The 22,735-nt window shown below is 44.6% G+C and overlaps 1 protein-coding gene across 1 annotated transcript in view; it reads left to right on the top strand.

Moving 5' to 3' along the window:
• Positions 1-348: 348 nt before the first annotated feature.
• Positions 349-22,735, top strand: part of LOC141253050 (guanine nucleotide-binding protein G(q) subunit alpha) — a 141,392-nt gene continuing 119,005 nt past the window's right edge. Inside the window, exon 1 of the mRNA XM_073670812.1 lies at positions 349-1,306. Coding sequence (XP_073526913.1) covers positions 1,171-1,306 — 136 coding nt within the window. The 5' untranslated portion in view covers positions 349-1,170. The remainder of the gene's footprint in view (positions 1,307-22,735) is intronic.

Below are 22,735 nucleotides of genomic sequence, written 5' to 3'. Positions count from 1 at the left end.
ATGACTTTGGATTAATTATGTAGGAAATGGCTCCTTCCCTATAGACAGAAGCCGCCCTCAAGGCACATTTTTGTGTGTAGATTTTTTCCTACACCTGTGTGTATTTATTACCTCAGCTGTGGTGTCACCTCCAATGAACTTATGGAAATTGTTCATATAGAAACCACAAAAGACCCACTGACTGCTGAAAACTCTGCCACACACTTTCCCGCCAAAATTACCCAGTGCTAATTGCCACTTTTAGGAAGCCGCCATGTAAATGAACGGTCAGCAGCATGACTAAGGTCTCCATAACAATGCCATGAGCAGGGTGTAATGCAGCAGAAGTGATTGCTTGCCTCCCCTTGACTTGCAGCTTTCTCCTCCCCGCTCTCTCCACGTCATATGATCCAATAGTGAATTGGTTGTAATAGAATTACATGCATGGGCTAGACGAAAGCTAAAATCTCGCTTTGTATGAAGTAGACTTCAAAGCGGAGGACGTGGAAGGCACAAAGCTCACAGGATGAGGGGCGAGACTGGGAGTCGTGCACAGTGAGTGAGGCACATTGCTGTGTATTATTCCTGGGATAACTGTCTATCCCTGCTCGCTGGAGAAGGTCCGCCATATTCTGCCTTACCACGCCCGGGGAGCAGAGCCATTGAAGAGGCTGGCAGGGGAAATGATTGCAGGCGGACACCGTGAATGCCACCGACAGTACACTGGCTGTGTGCGGGCATGCAAGGGGAATAAACCTAACGGCGCTTAACGTGAAGCGACTACAGAATTGAAGATCGGGAGGAAGGAAAAAAAAATGTGTGAGAGGGGGAAGGGCGCAGGCTGCTAGCGCTATCCCAGGGATCGGAAGGAGCCGGAGCAGCCCCTTATCTAGCGCTCGTCTGCGCGTGGATGTCACCATGTTGTTTGGTGCATGGTTCTGAGAGGAGGCGGAGTTGGAGCAGGCTGCTGACGGCACATCGGGTACACGGGCAGCACCCACCCACCCATTTCGGGTGCCATCAGATCAGCCGGGGGCACCTGAGTGCCGGGCTACCCTCGCTGTGGATCTCCCGTCTCATCAGTCTCCCCCCTAATCTGCACGGCAATCACAAGGAGAAGAAGCTGGTCTGTGACTTGCAGGGTGGGGGTCCGTCTCTTTCCAGCACCACCACCACCACCAGTCAGGAGACATGACTCTGGAGTCCATCATGGCGTGCTGCCTCAGCGAGGAGGCCAAGGAGGCACGGAGGATCAACGACGAGATCGAGAGGCAGCTCCGCCGAGACAAGAGGGACGCCCGCCGGGAGCTGAAGCTGCTGCTGCTGGGTGAGTGTGCCCGGCCTCCTGCACATGGGTGCCCATTCATCCACTGGGCACATAGACTGGGATCAGGCACAGGCCTTCCTGGCTGATGCTCTATTGCACTGCTGATGACCATGTATTCCATCTTGTGTACACACCCCATCATCCATCCATCTGCCTGTATGTAGTGACCCCTGGGGCCTTATCTCCAGTGCACTGGGTTATCCTTACATTCCTATATGCCTTGTGCACGCCATATATTATATATTGCCGCTCTGCAGGATATTTCTCACATTATGGATTATCACAACCAGCAAAAGATCTTAACCCCATTGTCACCAGTGAGCCATTCCTGTAAGAAGCTACACTTAGGGCTGGACATATCCCCAAATCTGTAATTTCCCTTTCAGTAGACACATACATATGGTCATCCGGTAAAGAAATGGCAATTTCTAGCAGGAGGTTTTGGATGACACCTCCGTCAAAGGATTTTTATAGGATGTCAGTGCCACAATCCCACGCATATTATGCCACCCCTGCATTGCTATATTGTACATGGACACGCAGTATTTTATATACTGAATGGCATTTGACTGCAGATTATGTCTAGAAATTGGCCCCAGGCCGCTTGCAAGGTGTATATCGGGATAGGAACAGCAATATATGTCCTGTCGAGTCCGATCTATTAATCAAGGCTTGTGTGTAACATACATGTGTGCATTACTGTTACATTAAAGATGGATGGTCTGCAAGTTACCACCGTTATGTGATGATGAATATCAAAATGGAGCTGAGCATGCTCTGCTAATGCACTGCTTTTATGGCCTAAGTGAAGCATCTAGAATTGCTTTAGTTCTTGGTGGGGAAACAATAATGAAATCATATATCTTTCACACTGGCTACTTTGAGCATGCTTAGATCAGAAGATGACTTCTATGACCATAGCTTGGACTGGGTGCTTCAAGGCAATCTGTAGATGAAGGCTTAAAAGAAACCGCATTGTAGTTAAAGGATATAGAGCAGACTTGGCACCATCTGGATTGGCAGGCATTCACGTACTTTAACATGCAGGAAAATTAGAGTGGACGGCGATATACCTAAACTGTCAGTAGCCATACTGATCATGCCAAGAGAGAGATGTTGCCGAATAGAGGGGCTTGTGTGTGCCTGGCGAAATGAACTTGGACTTCTAGGTGGGCACTTGAAGCAGATTTCTATAGGCACATGTTCTCCCAGTGATTTTGGTTCTGTCACCTGCCCATATTCAGTGCACACATTTTGTCCTAAAAACTAAAGCATGCTTAGTCTTATGCTCAATCCTGAGAAGACAAGATGCATAGTGCTAAACACGCAGGTTTAGAGCTCCTATATCTGAAAGGATAATGCTTTGATTTGTTTACATATATCTGAATTTTTTTTTTTTTATGTTTATTACATTTAGCTGTAAATTTTTTTGCTTGAAGATTTCCAGGCCTTACAGATTCACTCTCTATATGGGTCATCCAGTAATAGAAATAAGTGGTTAATGAAATGTATCTAGGAGGAAGCCCAAACAAATGCAGGGAGAACATACAAACCCCTTGCAGATATTGTCCTTGGTATCCGTGCAGATGGTATCCAGCAGGGCCCTTGGGATTTGAATCGAGGACCCTGCTGTAAAGCAACAGTGCTAACCACTGAGCCACCTTACTGCCAATATAAGTGCCATATATACTCACATATGCAGTTTAGTCTTACTTCTTCAGTAAAGAAGGCTTACTGACTATTTATTTGGGAATATATGGCTTTTTCAAGCTTCTTTTCTGCCGAGACTTCCCCATCTTTCTTCAATGTGCATATTTCACTGTCTTTTCTTACTTTAGAAATCAGGTTGCCTTTTCTTTCATGTTTTAAAAATTGGACCTTTTACTGAAAAAAAAATTTTTTTTCTTGTTAACGGAGTACCTCCTTCAGTGGCTGCTGTTCTACTGATTCTGGGACATGGTGGCGAAAAAGCAAATGCCCACAGAGAAGTTCTGTGGTGTTAGTTGAAGGGAAAATTTGAATCTTTATTCCTAGGGGACCATAACTTTGAAGCAAAGGGGCACAGGAAAAAAAGAACACTTTCAGAATCCCTGCTGCAGTAGCAATTGGAGGAGGTACTTGGCTTAACTTTAAAAGAATAAAGTGGATGGTCCCCTTTAAAGCTTACAGATACATCCATGTGGTTCATAAACAAAGATCACATGGGGCAACAGCCAACCTTAAAATCTTTGTTTTTCCAACTAAAATCATCAAATCATGCCTGAGCATTCCAATCTGTGGTCTATGAAAAATTAAAAATTCTACTTAATTTTCTCTTTCCTGAAGTCAGTAGAACATTTAAAATGTCAATTACACTCCTCAACATTGCGCTTGCGGCACCAAAAAGGAAAAGTATCAATAGAAATGTTAATGATATGCAAGTGATAAAAAAATGGAAACGCCAATTATCTAAACATCTTGATTAATTTGTTATCGACTGTAATTGCCATTAACAGAAACCACACACACCTTGGCTTACACAAAGACTATCATGAGGTAGAGCAAGACTGTAATGGAAGTCTGTCCTTTTCAGTAATGAGTCCTGCTTTTGCCTTGGACATAATGATAACCAGAGATTTGTCTGAAGACCATGTGGGAAACACCATGAGGAGGCCTCCACAAGGAAAAAGTCCCATAGATCCTACTTCTGCGAATATGGAGTGAGGTGGCATAGTGTACAGTAGCCAAACCCTTCTAGACTTCATTTCAGGTATACTTAAAGGGAATCTCTCACCACCAGTCTTTGGGTCGGATGGTGCCTGGAAGATAACTCTGCCTTCAGAGCTTGTTTTACATGAAGGGGGAGTTACCAGTGAGACAAGTAACTAACACAGAACAGGAGAAATTAACTTTGTCTCCTGAGGGTATGTGCCCACGATCTGGAGTAGCAGCGGTTTGGACACAGCTCACCTGCGCTGCTTCCAAACCGCTGCGTTGTACAGCACAAGCACAGTGGATAGGATTTATAGAAATCCCATGCCCACTGTGCTTCTATTTGCCACCACGTAAACTCACCCGCGGGGCGGCTTTAGGAGCCGCAGCATGTCTATTTCTGTTGCGGAGACACTAGTCTCCGCAACAGAAATTTCCATAATAGAATGGAAAGGGTGCATTAAATACTCATGGTTCAATAAATCCGCATGTATTCAACTGCGTGATTAGAACGCAACGAATATACTCTGCATCCAAAGCGCTGCTACTTCCTAATCATGGAAACGTAGCCTTAGGCTAAGTGCCCACGATGCAGAAATGCTGCATATTTTTTACGCTTCTCCCTGGCAGGAAAAACGCATGCGGATTTTAAATGCGGTTTTCCCGCCAGGTAGAAGCGTTTGTGAAGCGTCTTTGCATGCATTTCTGCATGCGGGTTATCAAGCGCTTTTCCAAGCGATTTTAGCATCACTTGGAAAAGTGCTTGACAACTTGTTCACACTATATAAATCCATACAACCGGCATGGATTTATAGTAGTGTGACCAAGTTAGTTAAAAAAAAGAATAAGAATGGTGAAAAATAAAAAAAAAATAAAGTTTATACTCACCTTCTGATGTCTTCCCGGTGCTTTGTCTGCTCCGTCCGGTGTCTTGCAATGTTCGCGTTGATGTGAAGGACCTGCGGTAACGTCATTAAGCCATGTGATGGGTCACATGACTCAGTGACGTCATGGCAGGTCCTTCACATCAACGCGAACATTGCAAGACACCGGACGGAGCAGACAAAGCACCGGGAAGACATCAGAAGGTGAGTATAAACTTTTAATTTTTATTTTAAATTCTTTTTTTTACAGTTTCTATGGTACCCGGGTCTGGATGAGAGTCTTCTCTCCTCCAGACTTGGGTACCATCCGCACATTGAACCGTGTGATATCCGCATGTGCAAATGCAGTGATGCGGATGTCACGCGGTCCAATGCAAGTCATTGGCAGCGATTACGCTGCGTGTCCGCAAAATTAATGGTCATGCTGCGGATTTTTGAGCGCAGCATAAACGCTGCGGAAAAATCCGCAGCATAGGCATTGACATTGCGGCTTGTCATTGGGGACCATGGGGGGCGGATTACCAAGCGTTTCCCAAGCGTTTATGCTGCAGAAATTCCGCAGCATAAACGCTTGTAAAACGCTACGTGGGCACCCAGCCTTACAAACACATTTTTTTTGCTGCTCCCTCAGCCCTGCTGTATTGCAACAATATCAGAAAATAAACAATTCTATGAATAGTTTTGAGGAATAGAATCAGGTTGGCAAGTGACCTCAAAAATAAAATGTATACTTTATTAGATAATATTTAAAATATCCAACCATGAAGACACAGAGAACAATGTCGGGTCACTCAGTTTTTATGCACACTGGATGGTGAGATTTGAATTGAGAGGATTCATTAGCATGTCCAACTAACATATGCTAATTACAGTCTTGCCCTTTGATTACAAGCAGAATCGGTGACCAGATATGTACAATAGGTGGTACAATCCAAATTTATGGATCAAATACCATCTCAAATTTCTAAATGCAGATAACAATATCACTCTTTGAAAACCAAAGGAATTGGTGACCAGAGTGAATCCCCATCAACAGATGTTAAGTGTCCTTAGGATAAGGTGACAAAGTGCCAAAAAGTGATACAGTGCAAAAAAACATAGATAAGTCTACACATCCCTATCCGGGCTAACCAGACCTTATAATAAAAGGCTACACGATATACCCTGCCTAGCAGCCGAGGTTGGCACCCTAAGTAAAGATGGGGATGTGGCGCCTCCGCTCCTCGGCGGCTCTCCCTCACTGGCCCTAAATGGCCCTGCTGCTACGTTGTATCACAATCTGATGCAACCTCCTCATAGAAAGATAAAAATAAGTCTTTTATCTATCTCAGATGAACAGCATGGATGTAGATCCCATAAATAGCCTCATAGGCAAGCCTCGATGCTTTTCCCCATTGTCTGGTTCCTCAGGAGGCCAATAGATGTGTGGGATATCTGTTACAGCCAAATCATTTCTCCGTATTAACAATGTGGAATCCAGCACTGGGGAACGCACAGGCACATCCAGATTAGGTCACTTCCGGTATGTGTGTTCCAAGCGTTCCACATGATACGTGGAATGCCTGATCCTTTCTGACGACTTCACTTATATTGATGAAGTGAAGACATCATGCAGGGCCGATGGAGAGAACTGGGTATGTGTAACCACATACAGAAGTCAGACTTTACCGCATTTTATAATCAAACCACAATAGACCGTACAGTGACTATCAACATGCTGGACATACAGGAGTAAAGGGCTATTATTACCTAATGGTAACCTATAGTTCCCTAAGGAAGCCCTAACAGATTAAAGCAGGATGAAGTATAGATATTCAAAGGCTAGGCAGATGTAGAAATATGGGCCCTATTCAAGGGAAGCACTAGTCCTGTTTATTGGTAAAGAATGTACAGGTGCATCTCACTAAATTAGAATATCATCAAAAAGTTAATTTATTTCAGTTCTTCAATACAAAAAGTGAAACTCATATTATATAGTCATTACAATCAGAGTGATCTATTTCAAGTGTTTATTTCTGTTAATGTTGATGATTATGGCTTACAGCCAATGAAAACACAAAAGTCATTATCTCAGTAAATTAAAATAATTAACAAAAAAACCTGCAAAGGCTTCCTAAGCTTTTAAAAAGGTCCCTTAGTCTGTTTCAGTAGGCTCCACAATCATGGGGCAGACTGCTGACTTGTCAGATGTCCAGAAGGCAGTCATTGACACACTCCACAAGGTCCCAGAGTTCCTATTTTCATTTGGAAATCAAGGTCCCAGAGTCTGGAGGAAGAGTTGAGAGGCACACAATCCAAGCTACTTGAGGTCTAGTGTGAAGTTTCCACAATCAGTGATGGTTTGGGGAGCCATGTCATCTGCTGGTGTAGGTCCACTGTGTTTTATCGAGACCAAAGTCAGCGCAGCAGTCTACCATAAAATTTTAGAGGACTCCATGCTTTCCTCTGCCGACAAGCTTTTTGGAGATGGAAATTTCATTCTCCAGCAGGACTTAGCAACAGGGCTGTGGAGTCAGTAAGCTAAACATCCGACTCCTCAATTTCCATGACTCTGACTCCCTCATACATGGCTCGTGTTTAAGTGATAAATTTACTGTAGCACAGATTAATCTCAGCTAAAAGTCTAGACGCATAGATCAGGAATAGGACAGACATTAATGGGCCATTTCCTAACTTTCCCAAATGCTTATGAAAAAATATTCCCCACAAACTGCATTGAACTACTGTACCCAATTTATTATATATTTTGGGAGTCGGAGTTGGTCCATTTTATACCGACTCCAACTCCACCAAAATGGACTCTGACTCCACAGCCCTGCTTGGCACCTGTCCACACTCCCAAAAGTACCAATACCTGGTTTAAAAACAACAGTATCACTGTGCTCGATTGGCCAGCAAACTCGCCTGACCTTAACCCCATAGAGTATCTATGGGGTATTGTCAAGAGGAAGATGAGACACCAGACCCAACAATGCAGACGAGCTGAAGGCTACTATCAAAGCAACCTGGGCTTCCATAACACCTCAGCAGTGCCACAGGCTGATCGCCTCCATGCCACACCACATTGATGCAGTAATTGATGCAAAAGGAGCGCCGAACAAGTATTGAGTGCATTTACTGAACATACAGTTAGGTCCATATATATTTGGACAGACAACATTTTTCTAATTTTGGTTCTAGACATTACCACAATGAATTTTAAACAAAACAATTCAGATACAGTTGAAGTTCAGACTTTCAGCTTTCATTTGAGGGTATCCACATTAAAAATGGATGAAGGGTTTAGGAGTTTCAGCTCCTTAACATGTGCCACCCTGTTTTTAAAGGGACCAAAAGTAATTGGACAATTGACTCCAAGGCTATTTCATGGACAGGGCAATCCCTTTGTTATGTCATTCTCAATTAAGCAGGTAAAAGGCCTGGAGTTAATTTGAGGTGTGGTGCTTGCATTTGGAAGGTTTTGCTGTGAAGTAAACATGCGGTCAAAGGAGCTCTCCATGCAGGTGAAACAAGCCATCATTGAGCTGCAAAAACAGAAAAAACCCATCCGAGAAATTGCTACAATATTAGGAGTGGCAAAATCTACAGTTTGGTACATCCTGAGAAAGAAAGAAAGCACTGGTGAACTCATCAATGCAAAAAGACCTGGGCGCCCACGGAAGACAACAGTGGTGGATGATTGCAGAATAATCTCCATGGTGAAGAGAAACCCCTTCACAACAGCCAACCAAGTGAACAACACTCTCCAGGAGGTAGGCGTATCAATATCCAAATCTACCATAAAGAGAAGACTGCATGAAAGTAAATACAGAGGGTTCACTGCACGGTGCAAGCCACTCATAAGCATCAAGAATCAAAAGGCTAGACTGGACTTTGCTAAAAAAAACATCTAAAAAAGCCAGCACAGTTCTGGAAGAACATTCTTTGGACAGATGAAACCAAGATCAACCTCTACCAGAATGATGGAAAGAGAAAAGTATGGCGAAGGCGTGGTACAGCTCATGATCCAAAGCATACCACATCATCTGTAAAACACGCCGGAGGCAGTGTGATGGCTTGGGCATGCATGGCTGCCAGTGGCACTGGGTCACTAGTGTTTATTGATGATGTGACACAGGACAGAAGCAGCCGAATGAATTCTGATGTATTCAGAGCCATACTGTGTGCTCAGATCCAGCCAAATGCAGCCAAACTGATTGGTTGTCGTTTCATACTACAGATGGACAATGACCCAAAACATAAAGCCAAAGCAACCCAGGAGTTTATTAACGCAAAGAAATGGAATATTCTTGAATAGCCAAGTCAGTCACCTGATCTCAACCCAATTGAGCATGCATTTCACTTGTTAAAGACTAAACTTCAGACAGAAAGGCCCACAAACAAACAGCAACTGAAAACCACTGCAGTGAAGACCTGGCAGAGCATCAAAAAGGAGGAAACACATCGTCTGGTGATGTCCATGAGTTCAAGACTTCAGGCAGTCATTGCCAACAAAGGGTTTTCAACTAAGTACTAGAAATGAACATTTTATTTACAATTATTTAATCTGTCCAATTACCTTTGGTCCCTTTAAAAACAGGGTGGCACATGTTAAGGAACTGAAACTCCTAAACCCTTCATCCAATTTTAATGTGGATACCCTCAAATGAAAGCTGAAAGTCTGAACTTCAACTGCATCTGAATTGTTTTGTTTAAAATTCATTGTGGTAATGTCTAGAACCAAAATTAGAAAAATGTTGTCTCTGTCCAAATATATATGGACCTAACTGTATACTTCAGTAGGCCAACATTTCAGACTTTTCATTTTTCAAGCTGTTGTTATAAAGTATTCTAATGTACTGAGATAATGACTTTGTGTTTTCATTGGCTGTAAGCCGTAATCGTCAACATTAACAGAAATAAGCACTTGAAATAGATCACTCTGTTTGTAATGACTCCTATATAATGAGTTTCACTTTTTGTATTGAAGAACTGAAATTTAACCTTTTGATGATATTCTAATTTAGTGAGATGCACCTGTTTGGTCACAGGGCATATTTGGCTTTATATTATACTCTAAATCACCATAGAGCTGGCTCTTCATATGTTGACAGGGACTGACCTAACTTAATCAGATATTTGCATGAATATGCAAAAAGCAGCTTGACATGCAAAGTAAACAAATATATCAGAAAGGGGGTTGGGGGGGCATCAAACAGAAAAACTCTCCAGACCCCTGGTATTAGAGATGTCCGTCAGTTCCAATATATTAATCGAATAACGGAACAAAGATGACAGGTGGATAGAGATACAATGTTAGAATATGATACGGGTGTCCAAAGAATGGACCAACCCTAGATCATGGCAGTTTTATTAATTGCAAACATGGTGACCACCACCAGGACGTAGCATAAACTTGGCCCTATCTCTGTCTCACAGTAACTGGGGTAAACGATAGTCGCTCATTTAATCCTCTGGGTGATAAACTTTGTAATCTAAAGATCCATTTGCTTTCTTTTTTAAGTATGTTAGTTATATTCACCTTTCCTTATATTACACTTAACCAACTCTATTACACTGATCGAAATCTCTTTACTGTTTCCATGGTGGACACCATTAATGTGTTTAGCCAAAGGGCTATCTCGTTTATGGCGTATTTCGCGTAGGTGTCCCCCACTCTGCGTCTGAATTCTCTTGATGTTTTCCCTACATAGTCAAGTGGTCAAGTGCAGGTGGCTTCATAGCCTAAACCCTCAGTTTTGCAGTTAGAAAAATCTCGCAAAAAGAAGGTTCTCCCCATTGCGTTTTTCCTGCCAAGTGTTGCAGAAATGATGTAGAAATTTCTGCACCAAATACTTAACGTGTGCACATGCCCAAAAAGTATTTTTGAGAAAAAATGCCTGGAAAAACACCATAGCTGGAGTATGCTTCGCTTTAATAAAAACGACATTAACCCTCCCCCTCCAGCATAAACACCTTTTATGAATTAGAGCATATGTGTTTAGTTCATACTTTTGGGCTGACAGACTCCCTCTATTGCCTTAACTCTGTTTGTCGGGTTCCTTAGAACAGGCTCAAGAGCTGAGCTTGCTTCACACAAGGAAGATGCCGGCTATATTACATAGCTGGCATCTGCCTTTAAAGGGAATCTTCATGTGAAAAAATGCTATTAACCTGCAGATGTGGCGTTAATAACGTTCTGAACCTGCCCAGCGCCCGCACTTAAAGACCCGCTGCCGGGAGGAAATTAACTTTATTTCCACCTGACACCGTTCGTCGTTGAGTCATGGGGGTGGCACTGGTGCCGTTTCAGTAACCACTCAAAGCATAGAGAGCAGCAGCTGTAACCGCGCCCCCGACACTGACTGACAGCTGGCCCTAAAGATGAGCGAGCTGCCAGTGTCGGGGGCACGGTTACAGCCGCTGCACAAAACATAGAGCAGTGACTGAAACTGCGTCTATGCCACCCCAATGACTGAACGCCAAACGTTGCCGGGGGACATAAAGTTATTTTCCTCCTTGCAGCAGGGCTCCAAGTGCGGGCACGGGCTGGTTCAGAACGCTATTAACCTGCAGATTAACCCCATATCTACAGATTACTAGGGGATTTTTCACTTGACAGGTTCCCTTTCAGAGCAGGAATCAGCGCTGCTGATTACTGCTAACATCTTAAATGCCACTGTCTATCACTGACCCCAACATTTAAATACCGCGTTCTGTCATATGCATTTGTTTTGGCGCCCCTCGGCCAACCCCTCCGCCACCCCCACCCAGCGAAGTGATCGTGGGCTGATGTTAGGTTGCCATGTCAACTGGGGGCTTGTCTTATTTCTCTTATGGTTGGACATAATAAGAGACATTGATTTTTACTATGTATACAGTAGTACAGCAGTGGAATGTAAGAAAAAAAACTGTCACTCACCATCCCTTTAGGCTATGTGCCCACGTTGCATTTATGAAGCAGAAAACTTCTGCTGCATAAATGCAAGTCCTCTCCCGGAAAAACGCATGCGGAATTCCGCACGCGTTTATCGCGCATTTTTCGCGCGTTTATCACGCGTTTTCCACATGCGGAATTGCCTTGCGTTTTTTATGCATTGGACAAAGGCAATTCCGCTTGCGGAAACGCAAAATTAAATGACATGCTGTGGATTTTTGAACGCGGCATAAACGCTGCGGAAAAATCCGCAGCATGTGCATAGAACTTGCGGAATCCCATTGGGGAACATGGGGTGCGGATATACATGCGTTTTTCAAGCGTTTACGCTGCGGAAATTCCGCAGCATATACGCTTGAAAAATGCTACGTGGGCACACAGCCTCAAAATCTTCCTTTATTTGTCAAGGTTAATACATGGCAGCAGGCTGAGAATGCAACTCAGTAAGGACAACAGCCGTTTCGTGCTCCTCTGCACTTCATTCAGGACCCTTTTAAGAGCAGAGGAGCGCGAAACGGCTGTTGTCCTTACTGGGTTGCATTCTCAGCCTCCTGCCATGTATTAACCTTCACGAATAAAGGAAGATTTTAAGGGACGGTGAGTGCCAGTTTTTTCTTTTCTCACATTCCACAGTATTTGTTTATTCTGAGATCCCTGTTTGGGTGGCTGTCCTGTGGTTTTTCCAAGACAAGACGAGTGTTGGTGCCAGTTATTCTATATTAGAATACCGTAGTATAGCTGTTTATAGTTAGAGGATCGCATTTTCAGGCTTCCTTAAGAGACAAAAAAGTGAAAAGTATTTAAAAAATGTTTTGAATCGCCACTTTCCAGGTGCTGTCAGGCGGGACGTCCATCAGGAGGTCGTCCTTCATATCCTTGATAGGGACAGGAAACATACGAGATTAAAAGGCCCTTCCCTCCACCTTAACTCCAGTGTGTTTTTCCTGTCCCTATCAGGGACGGACACAGAAGAGGAATACTCACGATACCAGGAGCAGGAGTTCCTGAAGCCGGGCGCAGGAGGATCGGAGCGGAGTCCTCGCATTCCTCCCCTCCCTCCTGCCAGGGTCCGGAGGCCGACACCCCGCTGAATCCAGGGGTCCCTCAACCTTGACCGCTACGAGCTGAGTCTCCCAGGGTAGGAACCGTCTCCCCCGCAAAGGGGGCTCTGAGTTCCGGCGGCTGCAGCCCGGCGCTCAGCTCCAGCGTGCGCCGCAAGATGGCGGATGCAGCACTTCTGGTTACAGAGGGAGCGATACGCAAACCTTTAGTAACTGGCGTGCGTTCCACGGTGGACCACACTTCCGTTTTTTTGAAGAAAAAAATGGTACCAAACTGAAAATTAAAGGAGAAACGCCGTTTTTCTGAAGATGCAGATGGAAGACAGCATTTCTCACCTATCAGTCAACCAGCTCACCAGTAATGGCAGATCTAACCACTGTTCCATCTGATACTCTGGCTGAACCTCCAGTCCAAGTAAGTTTGCTGAATGATTCCCCTCTTGTCACCTGTTCCCATCTGTCTGCGGTAGTAAAAAGTCTTGTGCTCCTTGTCGTTATAGGGTAAGGAGGCACCTAAAAAAGACGCGATGACATCAGCTCCTAAGAAAAGGAGGTGCGCCATTTGTAACAAGAAACTACCGGACACATACGGGAAACAGTTATGCTCCACCTGTATTGCAAAAGTTATTAAATAAGAACATTCCTCCTTCATGTCCTATTTAAGGGCCATAGTAAGCGAGGAAGTGCAGAGTACAGTTAGACTTGGTCTCTCCGCAAGATCCTCAGGGTGCGCCCCGTCAGAAAAGGCCACGCCAGGAGCTGGAGTCCAGTTCTGGGGAGGAAGAGTTGTCCGATTTCTCTGACCCCTATCAGGACCGGGAAGGATCTATCACTAACCCCCCAGAAGAAAAGAAAAAAAATATCTCCTCTGGGAAGATACCGATACACTGTTATCTGCAGTGAGGAACACTATTCAAATAGAAGACACTTACCAACCATCGTCGGTACAAGATGAGATGTTTGGGGGGTTGAGGACCTGCAGGAATAAGGTATTCTCCATTAATAATCACATTACGGCAATGATTCTGGAAGAGTGTGAGGATGCAGAGAAGAAGCTAGTCATTCCCAGAAGCTTCAAAACTCTCCTACCATTCGAACCGGAAGATATAAAAATATGGGAAGAGATCCCCAAAATTGATATCCCGATAGCCAGTGTAACGAAGAAGACATCTATCCCATTTGAGGACTCGTCGTCTTGAAAGGAAGCAATGGACAGGAAGACAGTCTCCTCAAAAAGACCTGGGAAAACTCTGCAGCAATAATAAAAGCCAATATCGCATCCACTTCAGTGGCAAGATCCATGAGCATATGGCTGGAGCAACTGGAAGACCACCTAAAGAGCAAGGCATCCAGAGAGGAGATCCTCGACTCAATTCCACTACTTAAAATGGCAACAGGATTTGTTGCCGATGCTTCGGCAGAATCAATTAGATTTGCTGCTAGGAATGATGCCCTTTCTACTTTATCCAGAAGGGCAATATGGCTAAAGACCTGGTCGGGGGATAGCCATTCTAAAAGCAAATTATGCACTATTCCCTTTTCAGGCCTCCGGGTATTTGGTCCAGTATTGGATGAGATACTGGAGAAAGCCTCAGACGAAAAAAAGGGATTTCCAAAGGAAAAACCTAAAAGTGTCATCCTTTCGGAAGCCACGTTACCAGCAGAGGTCAGAATATTCTGGGAAAGGGAAGTCTGGTAGGTGGAGCTACCAGAAGGGCGGTTACTCAAGAAATCCCCTTCCCGCTACAAGTGTTAGCACGCGGAGAAAATGACGCCAGGAAAGTAGGAGGAAGACTCCAGCATTTCCACAGAGCTTGGACGGAGGTTACCAACAGGCCATGGATTCTCCAGTCTATTTCGCAGGGCTGCAAGATAGAATTCGAACAGATCCTGCAAGGAAGAGTCTACCTGACTACGACCCAATCCGCTCAGGTCTCCAAAAGACTGCTAACAGATGTGAAAAAACTGATGAACTCAGGAGCAGTGATACCATTAACAGAGGCAGAACGGTTCCTGGGTTACTACTCAAGTCTTTTTTTTTATTTATTTTTTTTTTTTCAATTAAAAAAAAAAACAAAAAAACCCGGGGACGATTATCATAATAAACCTAAAGTCTCTAAGCAAATCAGTCGTTTACAAAAAATTCAAAGTGGAATCAATCAGGTCAACAATTCCCCTAATCAGACACAACCTGGTGAGGTGTACAATAGATCTCAAAGAGGCCTTTTATCATGTACCAATTCACCATCAGTCAAAAGTTTTTACGGTTCACACTAAAAGGGAGACACCATTCCACATTACCAATTCACTTGTCTTCCGTTTGGTCTTTCTTCGGCCCCACGTATCCTTACCAAACTGATGGCCGAAGTTATGGCGTTCCTCAGAGAACAAGGAATATTAATTCAGTATCTAGACGACTTCCTGTGTTTTAGCAAAATCTCCACAACAGCTGAAGATCAACCATCCTGACCCTAAGAAATTTAGGATGGATTATAAACTGAGAAAAATCACACCTTATTCCAGAAAGAAGAAAGACCTTTTTAGGAATCCTCCTAGACTCAGAACAACAAATGTTGTTTCTACTGTAAAAGAAACAAACGGAGCTCAGGGTCAGGATGAAGAAATTCGGGAGGAAAACGAAAGTTTCCATCCGAGAATGTATGAAAATCCTGGGTGTCATGACAGCTTCCATACCGGGAGTCAAGTGGAGCCAATTAGAATCTGCTGCCTCGAATGTATCAACCTGGAATCAGAAAATGGTCGATCTGGACAAAAGGATATCCTTGTCGGAAGTAACCAAAAGATCATTAACATGGTGGACCTCCAAAACCAACCTACAGGAAGGAGTCATGTGGAAATTAGCTCCTTTCGTCACTCTCACTACCGATGTGAGCAGCAGTGGCTGGAGGGCTCACGTAAACAATCAGTACCTACAAGGTACCTGGCAGAAGCAGGATCTTCCCAGATCATCAAAAATGAGAGCGCTTCAAGCCGTCTGGGAGGCATCAAAAAGGTGTCAAAAACAGTGGCCTTCTTCAAACATTAGGGAGGTCCACGTCACCACCTTCCACAATCCTTGGCAGGAAAAAATTTCCAGTTGGGGCAGAAAGATCAGTCCTTTCAATAACAGCAGTACATCTAAAGGGTTCCCACAATACAGTAGCAGATTTCCTCAGTCGAGAAAAAGTTCTACAGTCAGAATGGGAGTTAAAGGGATATTCCCATCTCAAAGATTCTATCCCCAATATGTAGTAGGTGTAATAATAGTAATATTAGCAAATATCTCCAATTAGAAATGTAGTATAGTTTTTCTGATTCGCTAGGTCTCTTTAATCATGTGCAGGCATCGCAGGACCTTGGATATCCATGGTTATGTCCACTGATAGTCACAGTTAGCTAGTTGCTAGTGGTCGTAACCATGGATACCTAAGGTCCTGTGATGCCTGCACATGAGGTAAGAGAGCGCGAATCAAGAATACTATACTACATTTCTAACTGGAGATATTTGCTAATATTATTATTACACCTACTACATATTGAGATGGGAATACCCCTTTTAAACTGGGAGGTGTTTCATCACATAACACATCGATGGGGCGTTCCCCCAATGGAATCTGTTCGCCACACAAAAGAACGCAAAGGTGGAAATATTCTTCCCTCTCAATCCAGGGGACAGACCGGCAGGGATAAGACACCTTATCTTAAAGATGGAACATAAACCTAGCATACGCATTCACTCCTTTATCCAGAATACTGTCAGTACTAAGGAAGATTCAGGAGGACCAGGCCAGGGTAATAATAATCCTACCTTTCTGGTCCAAGAGAAGTTGGTTCCCCTTACTGAAGATGTCCCTGGAGGATTCAATAATCCTACCAGAGAGACAGGACTTGCTGTTCCAGGGTCCGATATACCATCCCGACGTGAAGTTTCTCCAGCTTTCAGCCTGGACCCTGAAAGGCAGATCCTGAGATCTAGAGACCATGCAAAATAGTAGGAAACTAGTGACATCGGCCATCTATACAAAAATTTAGAAGAAATTATGTTCGCAGTATCCGCCAACATCAGAGAGTTCTATTTCAAACTTTCCAAAAATACTAGAATTCTTGCAGACAGGGTTTGAAAAAGGCCTAAGACCCAGCACATTGAAGGTACAGATTGCAACGTTGAGTACTTTCATGGATTATCCGCTAGCCCACCATCCATGGGTGGAGAGATTCATTAAGGCTACAACAAGGTTAAGACCAACAATTAAATCCCACGTCCCACCATGGGACTTAAACATGGTCCTGAGGAGCGTATGCAATGAGCCCTTCTAGCCTCTCAAGGAGTCTAGCATAAAATTCCTCTCACTTAAGACAGTGTTCCTAGTCGCAATAACCACAGCGAGACGGATAGGGGAGATACAAGCATTCTCAAGCAGAGACCCATACCTGAAATGCCTAGACCAGTGCTGGGGAACCTATGGCATGCCTCCCGGTGGGCACTTGCGCCACTGGATCGGGCACGGCGGGTGCTAACTGAGCCCGCCGAGTGCTGACACCAGCACCGCTACTTCAGCTAGATGGACGCACATCTAGCTGAAGTGTATTGCAGCGCACAAACTTGCCAGGCCTGTGCGCCACAATACACGCTGCTGGCCAATCGGAGGCCAGCAGCTGATGTCGGCGTACAAGCGACTGGGCGCATGACAGTGACGTCATGGGCCCCTTTGCTAGGACGCTGGAGTCAGCTGCCTGCTACAGGAGAGGACGCTGCGTGGGAGAAGGAAGGTAAGTAGGAGTGTTTGTTGTTGTTTGTTTTTTTTTTTTTTTTTTTTAAATATGCGACGAACAGGGGCGCTAGCAGGCTGGGGGGGAGCATATGTACATGGACTGGGGGGCAGGGCTGCATATGTACATGGACTGGGGGGCAGGGCTGCATATGTACATGGACTGGGGGTGAGCACATTGTTTATTTCTGCAGTCTCAGACCCCTGCTCCTTCCTGTGGCTGCTCTATGCTGCCCTCACCTGCTCTTTGTAACAGTTGTTTTTTTTCTAAACTAAAACCTCAATATTTAGGTTAAATTGCCGTGTTGGCACTTGGCGATAAATAAGTGGGTTTTGGATTGCAGTTTGGGCACTCGGTCTCTAAAAGGTTCGCCATCACTGAGCTAGACGATTGTATTATCCTCAGATTAGACCCAGCTTTTTTACCAAAAGTAGTTACCGCCAGGGCCGGCGTCAGTACCCGGGCAAGTGCCGGGGCCCTGGACCATCAGGGGGACCCCCTCGTTATCGGGGCCCGGGCCGCTTCCCCGACATCTGTGCAGGGTCGCCGGTGCTGTTGAAGCCCTGCTCTGCTTCATGCAGCAGTGTGCGGTCAGTGTGCTGCTGCTCCACCAATCAGGCCCAGTGCTGTCACTTTCCAGACATGGTCGATCGCTGTGCGCAGTGCGGCTGTGTCTGGTAGTAATGACACGCAGGGGTGACACTGCGCCTTTAATTGTACTTGTGTGTCGCACCTGCCGCGTCATTACTACCAGACACTCTACCAGACACAGCCGCACAGCGCGCGGCCATGTGTGGAAAGTGACAGCACTGGGCCTGATTGGTGGAGCAGCACACTGCTGCTGCTGCATGTAGCAGAGCAGGGGTTGAACAGCACCGGCGGTCCTGCACAGATGCCGGGGAAGCGGCCCGGGCCCTGACGGCGAGTGGGCCCCCCTGATGGTCCAAGGCCATGTGACACGCCTGAGGCCCTGCACTGCCACATGACTGAGGAGCTGGACGGGACACAGGCCAGGGGGCAGGTGAGCGAGCTTCCCCAATCCCCATATAAAAAATATTTGTGTGTGTGCATATATGATGTGAATGTGTATATGACTGTGTATATATATATATATTTGTCTGTTTTATATGTGTTTTTAAGAATGTGTTCAAATATGTGTATATATCTGTGCGTGTCTGCGTATTGTGTGTGTGTGTGTGTGTGTATATATATATGTGTACCATGTTCGCGTGTGTGCGCGCGCGCGAGTGTCTGCGTACCGTGCGCGCCTGTTTGCATATGTGAAGGATGAGGTGGCAGGTATTTCTCCGCCGTATCTGTGCATCATGAATCATGTATGTGCTAAAGGGGCCACTGAGACCTCTTTTGCCCAGGGCCCGCAAAAACCTGGAGCCAGCCCTGGTTACCGCTTTTCCATATGAATCAGAAGGTGATCCTACCCTCCTTTTTGTCAGGACTATAAGAATGATCCACAATTAACCTTTCACTCACTAGATGTTAGGAGGGTAGTGCTACAGTACTTAGAGGTCACGAAGGACTGGCGTATAGATACCAACCTGTTCCTACAGTTTGGAGGGAAAAAAAAGGAAGAAAGCAACAAAATCTACATTAGCAGAAGTCCGGCCTATTCATCTGAGGGGAAATCCCCTCCAGAGAATACTAGAGCCCATTCTACCAGGGCTATGTCCACATCATGGGCACAAAGAGCAGGGGCATCGGTGGACCAAATCTGCAAAGCGGCAACTTGGACAAATCTGAGCACCTTCTGCAGACATTATAAATTGGACATTCTATCAGGTCAAAAAATGGCCTTCGGAAGGAAGGTCCTCCAGGCTGTGGTCCCACCCTAAAATGTATACTCTGGTATTCTCCTGATGGTGCTGTCAGAAAGGACGTCCTGGAAAGTAGGCATTAGACCTATAGGGTTTCCAGGAGTCCTTCATGACAGCACCCATTATATTCCCTCCCTAAATATTCCTAAACGACTATGTGGAGTTAACATAGATTGTAGAAAGGCAAATAAAATAGAGTTGATATCCATCCTGGTGTGGTACTTGAAAAATCACTGGAGTTGGGGTGGAGGGAGAGGCCTTTTAAACTATTGTGTGTTACCTGGACCTATCATTAAGGTTATGAAGGATGACCTCTTGATGATGCTGTCATGAGAGACTCCTGGAAACCCTATTACCGGTAGGTGTAATGCCTACTTTTTCCCCTGTTAAATGTAAAAAATATACATATTTCGTATTCCAGTGTCCGTAAAATTCAGATCTGTGCGGTAAACATAGAAAAGACCAAAATTGCCTAGTTTATTTATTTTTCTAATGCACCCCCCCCCCCCCCCCAAAAAAAAAAAAAGCGATATAAATCACCAGCTCTTAGTTATAGATAAATTTGTGTAATATGTACTCATATGGATATACTGGGAGGTTCCATCATTGTTAATGAATGGTGCTGGTTTCACATGAATGTCTGCAAACTTCATTCATATAAATGGGACAGTCTCAAACATTTCTGAAACCAAGTATGCCACTTGTGAACTATCTGTAAGAGAAAATGGAAACGTTTACTCAGTGTAAAGCTAGGCCTTGGTGGTCTGTAAAGTGGAATGCAGCCCTTTTTTCTAATAAAGCATTTGAAAGGGAATCTGTCACCCCCTGGCACTTATCTGACCTCTAATATGGGCATACAGGTGATGGAAATGTAAATTTATACCTACCTGTATACCTCATTAAAGGTCTTGTTGCTGTGAAATGTCTTTTTATTCCTACAAGTTTCTGATGCGTTCCCGTCCCGGGGCCCGTAAGAAATCCCACCTCCTGTGTGAATTATAATGTTTCCCCCCTCCCCTGTACATCACAGTGCCCTGTAACGTGCAGTTGCGGTGGCCAAATCTCGCGCCTGCGCACTTCATCTTTTACGCAAGGCGCACTTCTTCCTGCCGTCTATGTTCATTGTAGAGCAGGGATCTTGTGCGCAGGCATCGGTGAGTCACTGTGAGTCATGGGCGTGGAGAGCAGTGAATATTCATTTTCCTTAATAGCGTGCACACTTTACCCGCAGCGCGGCTCCTGCTGCGCTTGGCGGTCATGTGTGCCCGCTATTAATGGCCATGAATATTGACACTACAACCTACTCCCATGGGTTGTAGTGAATCTTCATGCTCTTTAATAGCAGGCACACATGACCGCCGAGCACAGCAGGAGCCACGCTGCGGGTACAGTGTCCGCTTTATTTAGGAAAATGAATATTCACTGCTCTCCAGGGATCAGGGGGGGGGCCATGCATACCTGGATGGGGGATTTGGGTGCCATACATATCAGGATGGGAATGAGGGGCGTCATGCATATCAGGATGGGGATGAGGGCCACGTATAACAGGATGAGGGGGCTATATATACCAGGATGGGGGATATTAACAGAATTGGAGGACATTACCCGTATAACAGTGTCAGCAGCAGGCCCCCTCCCCTTTAACCATGCATCATGACCACATTTTTTGCTTAATTTTTTTTTTCTATTTTCCTCTTCTAAAACCTAGGTGTGTCTTGTAGTCCAAAAAATACGGTAATTAGTTATTTATGGTTAGGACTACATGACTCGGTCAAGTAACCTTGTGACATACAGTTAGGTCCATATATATTTGGACAGAGACAACATTTTTCTCATTTTGGTTCTAGACATTACCACAATGAACTTTAAACAAAACAATTCAGATGCAGTTGAAGTTCAGACTTTCAGCTTTCATTTGAGGGTATCCACATTAAAATTGGATGAAGGGTTTAGGAGTTTCAGTTCCTTAACATGTGCCACCCTGTTTTTAAAGGGACCAAAAGTAATTGGACAGATTAAATAATTGTAAATAAAATGTTCATTTCTAGTACTTGGTTGAAAACCCTTTGTTGGCAATGACTGCCTGAAGTCTTGAACTCATGGACATCATGGCCTTTCTGTCTGAAGTTTAGTCTTTAACAAGTGAAATGCATGTTCAATTGGGTTGAGATCAGGTGACTGACTTGGCCATTCAAGAATATTCCATTTCTTTGCGTTAATAAACTCCTGGGTTGCTTTGGCTTTGTTTTGGGTCATTGTCCATCTGTAGTATGAAACGACAACCAATCAGTTTGGCTGCATTTGGCTGGATCTGAGCACACAGTATGGCTCTGAATACATCAGAATTCATTCGGCTGCTTCTGTCCTGTGTCACATCATCAATAAACACTAGTGACCCAGTGCCACTGGCAGCCATGCATGCCCAAGCCATCACACTGCCTCCGGCGTGTTTTACAGATGATGTGGTATGCTTTGGATCATGAGCTGTACCACGCCTTCGCCATACTTTTCTCTTTCCATCATTCTGGTAGAGGTTGATCTTGGTTTCATCTGTCCAAAGAATGTTCTTCCAGAACTGTGCTGGCTTTTTTAGATGTTTTTTTTAGCAAAGTCCAGTCTAGCCTTTTGATTCTTGATGCTTATGAGTGGCTTGCACCGTGCAGTGAACCCTCTGTATTTACTTTCATGCAGTCTTCTCTTTATGGTAGATTTGGATATTGATACGCCTACCTCCTGGAGAGTGTTGTTCACTTGGTTGGCTGTTGTGAAGGGGTTTCTCTTCACCATGGAGATTATTCTGCGATCATCCACCACTGTTGTCTTCCGTGGGCGCCCAGGTCTTTTTGCATTGATGAGTTCACCAGTGCTTTCTTTCTTTCTCAGGATGTACCAAACTGTAGATTTTGCCACTCCTAATATTGTAGCAATTTCTCGGATGGGTTTTTTCTGTTTTTGCAGCTCAATGATGGCTTGTTTCACCTGCATGGAGAGCTCCTTTGACCGCATGTTTACTTCACAGCAAAACCTTCCAAATGCAAGCACCACACCTCAAATTAACTCCAGGCCTTTTACCTGCTTAATTGAGAATGACATAACAAAGGGATTGCCCTGTCCATGAAATAGCCTTGGAGTCAATTGTCCAATTTCTTTTGGTCCCTTTAAAAACAGGGTGGCACATGTTAAGGAGCTGAAACTCCTAAACCCTTCATCCAATTTTAATGTGGATACCCTCAAATGAAAGCTGAAAGTCTGAACTTCAACTGTATCTGAATTGT

This window comes from Phyllobates terribilis, unplaced genomic scaffold (assembly GCF_046119375.1).
Source record: "Phyllobates terribilis strain yellow unplaced genomic scaffold, ASM4611937v1 Scaffold_1__5_contigs__length_1240528914, whole genome shotgun sequence".
In the NCBI taxonomy this organism is placed as follows: Eukaryota; Metazoa; Chordata; class Amphibia; order Anura; family Dendrobatidae; genus Phyllobates; species Phyllobates terribilis.
This window is presented reverse-complemented; position numbering and strand designations above follow the sequence as displayed.